Here is a 13,077-nt window from a genome sequence, read left to right as displayed (position 1 = left end):
TTCCATATAGACGTAGTGTTTGAATTGTCCCAGTTGGAGCGATGCCATGCATCCCCCCCCACCCTGCAGTGAGGGTCACCAGTCAGGGTTGTTGTTTTAGCTCACTGTCAATGTGCATTTATCAGAGAAGGACATGCACTGGCGGTCCAGAATGTGTGTGTGTGCCCTCAGGCGGCCTGAACTGAAAATGGCCCAGTAAACTTACTGCATGCTGACAAGAATATACAGTAATATAGCTAGGGCAAAAGTATAAGGACATCAGGATAATCTCAGGAGACAATATAATGGAGGGGTGGGGTGTCTTGAATTGCCTTGTCAACATCACAGATGTGCTTAAGTCTTGCTTTTTGTGCATGTAATAATAATAAAAACAAAGTCATTTCTTACTGTTTGTTTGTTTGTTTGTTTGTTTGTTTGTTTGTTTGTTTGATTGATTGATTGATTGATTGATTGATTGATTGATTGATTGATTGAAGTATTTATTTAACAGTGTGCATAATTACAGTACATTTCAAGCACAACTCAATACAAAAACTGTTAACTGTGAGTGGACGACACCATAAAGCATTACACTTGTCTTGTTTACAAGAGGGTCCACCGTTTTCAATTCATCATCACTGTATTTAGGTGCAGCCTGCAGATATAAATGCTTGAAAGTAATTCAACCCAAAGACTTCTGATTTGTCAAACATGCATGTTCAGTAGCCTACAATCAAAAAGACAACTGTGTTGCTGGACAGATAAATTGATTAACATATTTGTTGCCTTAATATTAATGAAAACCATTCATTGCTTAACCATTTTGGGCGGGAACCCCTTTAGCTATTGAAGTAGGCCTATAACACAAATCTACAAGCTCATAGCGAGGCACCGAGTAGCGAGGCACCGAGTGCCGCGCTACGAGCTTGTAGATCTGCTATTTTTGAATAATCGTGAAAATGTGCCACAAATCTTTGAATATATTATTTCAGAGCGAACGTTTTTAACTCAAATCTTTGCTTCCGGGGAGGTCCCTGGAACTACATATTTTCAGATGGGGGTCGGCGGCCAATTTCATATAATTCTGGGGGTCCTTGACATCAGTGGCGTGCACAGGTAGACACTAGGGGGTGCTAGAGCACCCCCTGCCCTTTTGGCAATGTGCCCTTTTGAAAAAAAAAAGAAAAAAAAACTTTTTTTTCCCTTTTTTTTCCAAAAATAGCAGACCTACAAGCTCATAGCGCGCCACTCGGTGGCGCGCTATGAGCTTGTAGATCTGCTATTTTTCAATAGCTAAAGCATAACATAATGCTAACACCAAAAGGGGTTCCCGCCCAAAATAGATTAAGGCAACCGGCCGGTTCCACGCGCTGCATAATGTGCCCTTTTTAACTTGAGCACCTGCCCCTCTAAATGTCTGTGCACGCCACTGCTTGACATGAGAAAGGTAGAACACCACCACTGACATAGGTTTTTCAAGAAAACTGTCAGGATTTAGAAGACATTTATAGAAACATCCTCAGGTCTAAATGGGTTAAATGTATTCCCACCAGGCAGCACCTCCTCCATACCATCATTCAGTTGCTATCTAGCAGCAGCAGCCTCTCTCTCTCAGTCAGCTGAGCTCTGAGGCTGAGCTGCTGAGCAGTGAGAAAAAAAGTCACATGTCAAATCTGGGTTTGTTTTTTTCCCCCCTCCATCCACGTGTCAAGATACACGAAGCACGGAGGCGGGACCAAAACAAACCACCCGATTGGTCGGTTATGTGTCACCAGCTCCCGATACCGAGGAGGACTGTCCTCTTAAAGGGCCATTACACGCATAATCCTTTATACCAAAACAATAAACCCCCACTGTACAGTAGTACCACCATGATGCACAGAAACGTACCGTCTTTTTTAGACTGTCACATTGTCCGGGCTGGAAGAGATATATATAGAATTTCATGGGGTTTTGATGAATCCCACAGTGTCTGTCGACTCTGTCAATGTAATTTTGACTGCATGGAAACGCAATGCCAAATTAATGCAGCCAACATGTTAAAACTACAGCTAGGTTATATTACTTACTGTTTTAATTATAATAGGGTTATTTTCTACACACAATGTATACTGTAGGCATACATATTATACTCACTGTTACTTTGAGAATGTGTGTGCGTGTTATTTTTTTTAGGTTCATGAAAGGGGCGTGAGCTCGAGGTTTCTGGGCGGACCGATTTGTCACACTGGCAACTGAGGGAGAAAAAAATACACACACTCACAACACTAGACAGCAAAACAGAAACACTGAGTCGTGTGGAAGGATGAGTGTGTTCATGTAACACAAAAACAAGGATATACAGCGATCAGCACCACTTCGTATACAGTCCAGAGGAAACATTAGGGTGACCCCACCGTCGTCAAGATACCACCCATCATAACGGAACGCGCGTTTGCTGGCGGTGAGTTTCCAGTCCCCACTTTAATTAATTATTAACCTCTAATTTAGCAGGTTCATTATGTTGTGTTGTTTTGTTTGTTGGTGCACGTCTCATTCCATTATAATTGATAGTGCCAGCACTGCAGCACAGCAGGCGGTTTGACAGACAGTGTTTGCGCGGAAGTTGTTGAACATGCCCGGGCAGAAACCAGCCCACACGCACCGCACCGCACCGCTGCCACTGCCAGATGGTCCATACAGATGTTTTTTTACACCGCTGTGCATCCATGATGATTAATTATTATTATAGGCCTATTGTTGTTGTTTTTTTGTTTTGTTATATATCTATATTTTTGATGCACCGGTTAATTGCCTATAGCTGTTGGTTGGTTGGGTTGACTCATCATCTTCAGAAACAACAGCTATGTGATTGACTGTAACATCATTGTAATTTATTTATTATAGACTACTGCTGAAACATACACATCCAACACGGTCATGTGATGAGTTATGTTAGGCAGGTTATGGGTTAATTATCTAGTTTTAAGTGGTTTTCAATATTATTAATCGCTGTTGATTAAAACGGGGAAGGTTTATTTATTGGACGCATGATATGTGCAACTTATTACTAATGTGTGGTACTCGGTATAGCAACCCGTAGCATACTTTTCGGAGGAGAGTTTTGCAAAGCGGAGGCAGGTTTGGTTTCGCGGGAGGGAGAGCAGCGCGCGTAGATCCATGTCGAACATGACAGCATGACAGCGCGTGTCGTGTTGTACACCGTGGAGCTCAAATACACTATACTTTTATAAATGACTTTGAGGTTTTCAGTGAATACAATGAAGAATGGCCAACAGTGCATGGAGTGCATCGTCTAAACATATTTTAAATGTGTGTAGCCAAATTTGTACGACAAAAAAATAAAATTATTTTAATGCAAACAACATAGAGCTGGTTCGTAGATTGTGCATTTGAGAGATTGGAGATGGACAGTTGGGTTGGACTGTGCATGTTGTTTACGCACGCGGCACAGCGATGTCCATCCATAATGGCACTCCGGGTATTGATGCGCGCACCACGGGCACATTCCTCTAATCCTGCCACCCCAGAGATGGTCCATAAGTCAAACCCCAGTTTAATTTGTATTTAATAGTGTAGTTTGAAATATACCGGCAGTTCTGACCGATCTTTGTCTTTTTTTGTATCGATCAGAGCAGATCTACTTACTTTCCAGCATACCAAGCAATTAAAGTACATTTATGATCAAAAGAACTCTCTGAACTTGTCACACGAGTACACTCTCTGTCCTCCTGACCTGCTCTCTACTGTAGTACAGTATATTAGCTACTCGGAGCAGCAGAGCTCTGCATGCAAGTCCCTCCCGGCAAGATCGAAGCCATGGAGCAAAACCTGGGTGCACAGATGGTACAGCAGAGGGAGACAGACACTCTCTCTGCTGCAGCCCTGGCCCCTCTCAGACCGCCCTGTAGTGGTGGAGACAGACACTCTCTCTGCTGCAGCCCTGGCCCCTCTCAGACCGCCCTGTAGTGGTGGAGACAGACACTCTCTCTGCTGCAGCCCTGGCCCCTCTCAGACCGCCCTGTAGAGGTGGAGACAGACACTCTCTCTGCTGCAGCCCTGGCCCCTCTCAGAGGGAGACAGACACTCTCTCTGCTGCAGCCCTGGCCCCTCTCAGACCGCCCTGTAGTGGTGGAGACAGACACTCTCTCTGCTGCAGCCCTGGCCCCTCTCAGACCGCCCTGTAGTGGTGGAGACAGACACTCTCTCTGCTGCAGCCCTGGCCCCTCTCAGACCGCCCTGTAGTGGAGGCTGCCAGTGGAGACAGACACTCTCTCTGCTGCAGCCCTGGCCCCTCTCAGACCGCCCTGTAGTGGTGGAGACAGACACTCTCTCTGCTGCAGCCCTGGCCCCTCTCAGACCGCCCTGTAGTGGTGGAGACAGACACTCTCTCTGCTGCAGCCCTGGCCCCTCTCAGACCGCCCTGTAGTGGTGGAGACAGACACTCTCTCTGCTGCAGCCCTGGCCCCTCTCAGAGGGAGACAGACACTCTCTCTCCTGCAGCCCTGGCCCCTCTCAGAGGGAGACAGACACTCTCTCTGCTGCAGCCCTGGCCCCTCTCAGACCGCCCTGTAGTGGTGGAGACAGACACTCTCTCTGCTGCAGCCCTGGCCCCTCTCAGAGGGAGACAGACACTCTCTCTCCTGCAGCCCTGGCCCCTCTCAGACCGCCCTGTAGTGGAGGAGACAGACACTCTCTCTGCTGCAGCCCTGGCCCCTCTCAGACCGCCCTGTAGTGGTGGAGACAGACACTCTCTCTGCTGCAGCCCTGGCCCCTCTCAGACCGCCCTGTAGTGGAGGAGACAGACACTCTCTCTGCTGCAGCCCTGGCCCCTCTCAGACCGCCCTGTAGTGGTGGAGACAGACACTCTCTCTGCTGCAGCCCTGGCCCCTCTCAGACCGCCCTGTAGTGGTGGAGACAGACACTCTCTCTGCTGCAGCCCTGGCCCCTCTCAGAGGGAGACAGACACTCTCTCTGCTGCAGCCCTGGCCCCTCTCAGACCGCCCTGTAGTGGTGGAGACAGACACTCTCTCTGCTGCAGCCCTGGCCCCTCTCAGAGGGAGACAGACACTCTCTCTGCTGCAGCCCTGGCCCCTCTCAGACCTACCGCCCTGTAGTGGAGGCTGCCAGGCCTCTCTGATGCCTGGGGCATATTGTCTCTCTCTCTCTCTGTGTGTGTACAGTCAGTGTGTGTTTGTTTTTATGTGTCTGACACTGTGAGAAGCCATGCCAACCTTCTGGTTGGCTGCAGTTGGGAGACTGAAAGATCCCACTGTGTGTTTTAGGTTTGACACACAAAATGCACATTCCATCCCAGTCACACTCGGCTGGCTAGCTGCCACATATATTGCTGAGGTTGCATTAATCCACATAATTGCTTAATTTGCCTAAACAAGCATTAAGATACATTTGTGTAAAACAGCCACACATAAATTGCAGAAATACACGACTCATATGAGTCTGTATTTCACCACAAACTCCCGAGCATTTTCCCCTGTCTCTCGTCTGGAACGACGGAGGTCAGTGGGGTCTTGGATCCATAATGTTTTTGCTTCACATAGCTGCCTCAGAGAATACGTTTGACAACATCGGTGTGTCACAGCTTTAAATTACTCTCCAGTGTTTTTCCAGAGCTTCTCAAAGTGTAATCCTTTCTTTTGACGCAACGTGACATGACATCACTTAAAGGGACGCTTTCAACCACAGGTGATGTGATCGATGATTAACATAATACCACCAGGTGATCCTCTTCCATCTCTGCAGTCAGTCAGTCCAAAATCGTTTGTTGCACACTTTGCACAACACAAGGAAACCAGAGGCACCTATATGGCAAAAAATCAAACAATAGCTCACATGTTGGCATTGGGCCAGTTAGGGAGAGTGTGTTGTGTTTGTTTTGGGCACAGGCAGTTGAAAGACGTAACGAAACTTGCTCTCTTCCTTTCCCTCGTCTCTAACTTGGCTGCTGCGTGCGACAAGAGTCTCCTCTCGGGAGGGGAGAGCTGTTTTGTCTCTCATTTCACTCTGGAGCTATAGGTGAATTTACAAGCTTTTGTGTGTATACCCTCTTAGAGTAGAGACAGGCAGCTATCCAGATCATGTGTTTGTGTGTGTGAGACTGAGAGAGAGAGAGAGGGAGAAATAGAGAGGCTGAGGGAGGGACGGTGAACATGAAGCATGGTTCTTTTTTATGTGTGTGTGTGCCAGGAGTGTGCAGGAGGAACCTAATCCCTCGACTGCTGCGCTCTGTAGCACACTTTGTTGCACACATTGTTGCAGATTCAAGACCGGTTTATACTTTAGTCGAGTGTGGGTGTCGTGCGTCCGAAAATAGCCTAATCTACAAGCTCACAACAACCCTGCGCCTCAGCGTGACGTGAGCTGGTAGATCGGCTATTTCCCGAAGCTCGACTCCCACGCACGGCACAACTATAGTATCACTCAGGCTTTAGGTGATTCAGAGGAAAACTGCCTGTGCGTGTAGATCCGTTGGCACTCAATTACAGTTCGCCACATTATCAGCTTGGGGGAAAAAATCCACGGTGTGTGGGGTTCATATGGGGGGCAGATCATCCATAGAGCATTTTTACCCACCCACCCACTGGTGGTGGTGGGTCCCCTACCCACATTGGGTGCTCCCAGAAATGTACCTCCTATAGCTGCTCCTCTTGCCTTTAACCCATTTTGGACTGAGGTCGATTTAAAAAAAGGCTTCTAAATCCTAACAGTTTTCTGAAAAACCCATGTTTCTATGTCAGTGGTGCTCAACCATTTTCATGTCAAGGACTCCCAGAATTATCTCTATTGGGCCACGGACCCCCATCTCAAAGTATGTAGTTCCAGGGACCCCCCCCCAGAAGCAAATATTTTAGTTAAAAATGTTCGATCTGAAATATATATTCAAAGATTTGCGCCACATTTTCACATTTTCAGGCCTACAAGCGCGGCACTCGGTGGCGCGCTATGAGCTTGTAGATCTGCTTTTTTTCAATAGCTAACGTATAACATAATGCTTTAAAACACCAAAAGGGGTTCCCGCCCAAAATGGGCTAAAGCAGCATTTATTTGCACATAAACATTAGCCGTATCCCGACATTTGCCTTTTGAGGTGTTCATTATCTCTGTCTAAAGGTGCACTGACTGACTGATCCAACCATTGTCATGTTCAAGGCAATGCATCGCTGCATGCTGATTACAGGATTACGTCAACATAAGCTACTTAACCTAAATTATACTAGTAATGACTAATGGCATCACCTTTATTGTTGTCATGGGCTCCGGGTGGGATACATTTAGCAGTTTCCCCAGAGGGCAATGTTTCTACGAGCTGCAAATTGATGTATTGGTGTTGTTGTTGTTTATTGTCATGAAACATTCACAACTCTAACCTTACGTTTTAGAGCAAGATTATTATCACATTGCTACACCCTGTCAAAACGACCTACGTCACTTGCATTACCTTTCTAGTAGTTCCAAGTGCAAATGTATGATCTAAATACACACACGTGCACACACAAGAGTCTTTGCAAACTTTTGAGGACATTGTATTGACTTACATTCATTCCATATATCCATATATCCTGATTGAACTGATTGAACCTTGACCATTAAACCAACCTAACCCGTAACAGATATATATATATATGCCTACAATAAATCCTAACAATATGAAAGTGCTATAAACCAAAATGTAATGTAAAAATAAAAACATGCCGTCCAAAATGTGGTGCATGTGACGCATGCACGCACGCACGCACGCACGCACGCACGCACGCATGCACGCACGCACGCACGCACGCACGCACGCACGCACGCACGCACGCACGCACGGTACACACAGACCTACCCAGTCTCACAGAAATTTGTAAATACGTACGGGATTGAAATTCCGTACCACAGAGCGGCCCACAAGTTGCCGTGTCGAGCGTTGCGAAGTTCGGTAGAGCAGACTCAGCTCCGTCCGAGTTGTAACCCGATATGGACAGAATAGTAAATAATGTCAAACCCCAACTCATCCAGAAATAGCACTTCTGTACTAGTGAAAACCACGCACGCCTCCGTCGCGGTCACAACAGTAGTCGTGTGTAATATGTATGGATTTTTGGGTTTTCTAGGTATGTATGTACTATGAGATCAGGTGTGCACAGACAGTTCCCCCTCCCTCAGTCTGAAGGTGCCGTTCTATGTCTCTTGTCATTGTCAGGGAGACTACCGCTGAGGCGACGCATGGATGATGAGGAGGAGGACATGTTTCGTCCCATCTCGCAGCACTGGGGAGCGCCCTGCATGGGCGTCGTCAAGTCCGAAGACCGTGCCGCGCTGGCCACAGCCGGACAGTCCCCTGTCGTCGTCTCCAACGCCACTGCCTCCGCCACGTCACAGACGCACAACAACAACAACAACAGCATCACCATCAACAACACACTGCCTTGCAGGTCGCAGCAGCAACAGTTCCATATTCTTCTTCACGGTAAGAAGGGGACGTACTGTAGATTGAGAACTGCCTAGTAGTGACATAGTTATTATACTCACAATTACTGTAAGTCCTCCGTGGGAAAAAATGTCATTGGAGGTGGCGAGACCAATTTAGTCTCTTGCTCTGATGACTTTTGCACGGGTCACAAATTGAGGCTAATTTGAATGGGGATTGGAGAGTGGATTATTTTTCTTTTCTTTCTTTTTTTTTGCATTAATTTCTCTGAGTCAAAAAGGTTTTATCCCTAGGGCCAGTAGATCTCTAGATCTCTTCCTCATTACATACTATGCCCTGAGAGAGATTATATTAACCCGTTTTGGGCGGGAACCCCTTTCGGTGTTAGCATTATGTTATGCTTTTAGCTATTGAAAAATAGCAGATCTACAAGCTCGTAGCGCGCCACCGAGTGGCGCGCTACGAGCTTGTAGGTCTGCTATTTTTGAAAAGTCGAAGAACGACTGACATAGAAACATAGCTTTTTCAGAAAACTGTCATTTTCAAACAGACATTTTTATAATCTGATCTCAGGTCAAAATGGGTTAAAAAAAAAAACATTATTTTAAGACACAAGAACACGTGTCTCATGTGAATTCCAACTTTATATCAGTATTATAATTTCCTAGATATATACAAACATACAATAGCATCTTGATGGCCCTATAGTATGTGTACCAATCTTTATTTGGTGTTTTCTGCCCAGCTCTCAAATCAAATCAGTGTGATATCACTCTAAGTGAATAAAACTGTTGGTCAATACATTGTTTGTTTGTTTGTTCGTTTGTTGAGTCAGAGTCAGCCAGTGCATATTATCCTGGGTTAAACACTATAGATAGACTTGTTATTACTTTGTCTGTCCTTCAATTCCTTAACCAATAATGCCATTTGCTTGGCTCAACGCCACTTTTCCCCCCACTCGACATTGTGTGCTGTTCCCCCAAAACACTTTCCCGTGCCAAGCCGCGCTGCTGCTACATTACTTGGTTATTTTCCAAGTGAACAGGGAGAGGCGGGGTTTGAGGAGAATAAAACAGGACAGGTCTTCATAGAATTACATGAAGATGATTGTTTTCCCGGCTCCTATTTGCATGACAGCAGAGGCACACATGCCAGCGCTGTGACTACACTCGAAAAAAAGAAATAATAAAGGAAAGGGTTACCGAGTTTGTTGTTGATATAGTGTTTCAGTTTCCCGCCTGCCCGACACTCTCCCTCGCTCTTGTTTGTCGACTTTTGAGTTGTACTAGTGTACCTAACATATAATTTGCCCATACTGTGGGTCTGATAGAGGCCTGTTTGCTTTCTGACAGTAATGCAAGTAGCGTTTAAAATATATGTGTTTGACGAAAGCCAGCTGCTGAGCCAGACAAAGGGCTGGCTATGTCTGAAGTCATAAACACAACTGGTAAATTAAGAATGCAGGGCTTATCATCAGACCTGAGGGGATTTCTTTCTGTTTCCTTACAATACTCCAGTCCAGTCAAAGGAGGAAATTCAAGTTTTTCTAAATTGATCTGAGCAGCAGTTCAAACATTATTGACTAATGCACTGCTGATGTTGGTTAATCTCTTTGGATTCCGTCTCAGTGCGGACAATGTGTTTGAGAGATGCATGACCGCAGAAATCCATTTAAACAAACCCCACTATATATCTTGCTCCAGGCAACGCCGGATTACGCTCGCATTTCCCAGCGCACTTTGAGCCGATGGAGGACCGGGGAGGAGAGAGGCAGGTGGAGGAGGAGGAGGCGGAGGAGGAGGAGGGTGGAGAGGAGGAGGAAGACCACAGGATGGTAGAGAGGCCCGAGGAGCAAGCAGGGATGAGCGTTGAGTCGCAAATTGGTCGTAAACTTCGGGAGATCGGGGACCAGTTCCACCAGGATCACATTGAACTGGTAAGGGTCATTCATATAGCTTAGCGCAAATTATGGATCAACAACGTGTTTATGTGGCTTTTCAAAACAAACTAATCATTAAATAAACTGTAGCTTAATGTACTGACCTCTTGACCTCACCACACAGGGTTGTATGTTTATTTGCACACTCCACAAAGAAAGTGCCTCAGGTGTGTAGACAGTGTCTACTAGACACTAGACACTGCCTTAGGCCTTGTTCGTGCTGTCTTGACGATAAACCTTTGTCAGACAAAGTAGACAGACAGTTTGATCAATCCCATATCCAGGGGTTATCATCAATGCTGCCATGTTGGCTCACTGGAAACTTGGCTTTGCTACACTTGCTAACCTTAGGGTGAAACACTACCCTACTATTTATTGTCAATATTGCTGCCGTCTGTGAAGAAGGTCGATTGCAGACGGCGCACCTGGTCTCTGTGTCTATAACAGGTCATCTCTCTCTGTAGCGGTTTGCATGTTCTGATCACCATGGCAACAAAACTTTTTTTTCTACCTTGGAAAAACTTTTTTCCGGATGCTGGCAGCATAGCCGGTCGATCATGACTAATAAGTGCTCTCTGCTACGGTCCCGTACCTACCGTTAAAAACTCTTAGAGGTGCGTTCAGACTTGGATGGTTAGAGCGGCGCGATTACATACAAAGTCAACGCAAAGACGAGAATTGCGCGAACGGGCGCGGCGCGACCTGGCAGGGTACAAACGGGACGAACCGAGGCGAATATATATATTCGGGTCTGAACTCAGCTTTAGAGGTGTGGTGCTCAGGTGGCTCTGTGTGAACCCTCGTTTACTGTCACATATAGGCCTCGGGTGTGAAATAGCAGATCTACAAGCTCATAGCACGTGCCGCACTACGAGCTTGCAGATCTGCTATTTTTTTTAAATCGTGAAAAATGTGGTGCAAATCTTTGAATATATATATTCGGGTCTGAACTCAGCTTTAGAGGTGTGGTGCTCAGGTGGCTCTGTGTGAACCCTCGTTTACTGTCACAACAGGTGTGAAATAGCAGATCTACAAGCTCATAGCGCGTGCCACACTACGAGTTTGCAGATCTGCTATTTTTGAAAAATCGTGAAAAATGTGGTGCAAATCTTTGAATATATATATTCTTTCAGAGCAAACGTTTTCAACTCATATCTTTGCGTCTGGGGGGAGCTCCCTGGAACAACATATTTTCAGATGGGGGTCGGCGGCCAAATACATATAATTCTATGGGTTCTTGACATGAAATAGTTTGAGCACCACTGACATAGAAACATAGGGTTTTTCAGAAAACTGTCACGATTTAGAAGACATTTGTAGAATCGACCTCAGGTCTAAATCTGTTTAGACTTACTTTGTCTGATGAACCATTGAAGACTCTGACCAGATTGGGCATTTGGCCAGTTGGACCATTAGTTGCCCGGTGTACTTTTAATCCTTTTAGCAGTATTGATTGATTGAAGAATTTATTAACAGTTTGCAGAATTACAGTACATTTCAAGCACAAACTCAATACAAAGGCTGTTAACTGTGAGTGGACGACCCAATTAAGCATTACACTTGTTTCCAATAGGGTCCACCATGTTCAAATCATCAAAACATTTAGAGACGTACAAATAGACACTTCTATAGACAGAACAGGAATTCATCATAAAATATACCACGAAATGCATGAATTGTGCTAATTTTAGTCCTTTTATTTACTCATGCATTATTTTATTTTTTCTTCTTCTCTTGTTGTAGCACTTTGAGATTTGCTTCAAATGTAAAGTGCGTTATAAATAAAATGTATTATTATTATTATTATTATTAGATAGACCTAGGCTGCCGGTACTGTGTGTGTCACATTAGCAACGATGCCTGGCCATTATCAGTGGCGTGCACAGATAGACACTAGGGGGTGCTAGAGCACCCCCTGCCCTTTTGGCAATGTGCCCTTTTTTTTTTAAAAATAGCAGACCTACAAGTTCATAGCGCGCCACTCGGTGGCGCGCTATGAGCTTGTAGATCTGCTATTTTTAAATAGCTAAAGCATAACATAATGCTAACACCAAAAGGGGTTCCCGCCCAAAATAGATTAAGGCAACCGGCCGGTTCCACGCGCTGCACAAGGTGCCCTTTTTTTAACTTGAGCACCTGCCCCTCTAAATGTCTGTGCACGCCACTGGCCATTATAGTCCATATAGGACTGGGGCGGGTGTCACATTTCATGGTCTACAGAGACAGAATAGAAAAGAGTGAAATGACAAGGACGTGAAATTCATCCCCTCACTCAGCTGTTTGGGGGAAGAGGGCTCCAGGGGATTTCTGCCAAGAGAACCAGATTAAATGTCACCCCCATCTCTGACCTATCTCCTTGTCCTTTTTGTCTCTTCTCCTTCCTGTAATTAAAAAAGAAAAGGGAAAGGTAGACTTTCCATGTCGTTCAATAGGTCCCCAGTAACACAACAACAATGCAGTCATATGTTCCAAGTCCCCTTTGGAGACTGTATAACACATTGTCACCGCTAAACCCCTTATCCCTAAACTTCTTTGCCTTTTTTTTACTATTTTGCAAAACATTATTGAATAGTTAAAATGGCCAGTCTACAAGCTCACAACGTGTCAATGTAGATTGGCTAGTTGAACTATTCAAAAATGTTTTTCAAAATAGTAAAAAAAAAGGAGCCCCAAGACAAGTTTCAACCTGGTGTCCCTAAATTTGGGCATGTCATTATCGGAAAACAAT

At 45.4% G+C, this 13,077-nt stretch overlaps 1 protein-coding gene across 1 annotated transcript in view; it reads left to right on the top strand.

Moving 5' to 3' along the window:
- The window catches only part of LOC306940725 (uncharacterized protein), a 92,897-nt gene that overhangs the window by 71,747 nt on the left and 8,073 nt on the right, over positions 1 to 13,077 (top strand). Inside the window, exons 2-4 of the mRNA XM_079525866.1 lie at positions 2,315 to 2,422; positions 8,183 to 8,449; positions 10,114 to 10,346. Of these exons, the coding sequence (XP_079381992.1) occupies positions 8,206 to 8,449; positions 10,114 to 10,346 (477 nt within the window). The 5' untranslated portion in view covers positions 2,315 to 2,422; positions 8,183 to 8,205. The remainder of the gene's footprint in view (positions 1 to 2,314; positions 2,423 to 8,182; positions 8,450 to 10,113; positions 10,347 to 13,077) is intronic.

Source organism: Electrona antarctica, assembly GCF_951216825.1.
Source record: "Electrona antarctica genome assembly, chromosome: 17".
NCBI classification, from domain to species: Eukaryota; Metazoa; Chordata; class Actinopteri; order Myctophiformes; family Myctophidae; genus Electrona; species Electrona antarctica.
Note: the sequence above shows the minus strand (reverse complement) of the source record. Positions and strands in the feature narration are given on the sequence as shown.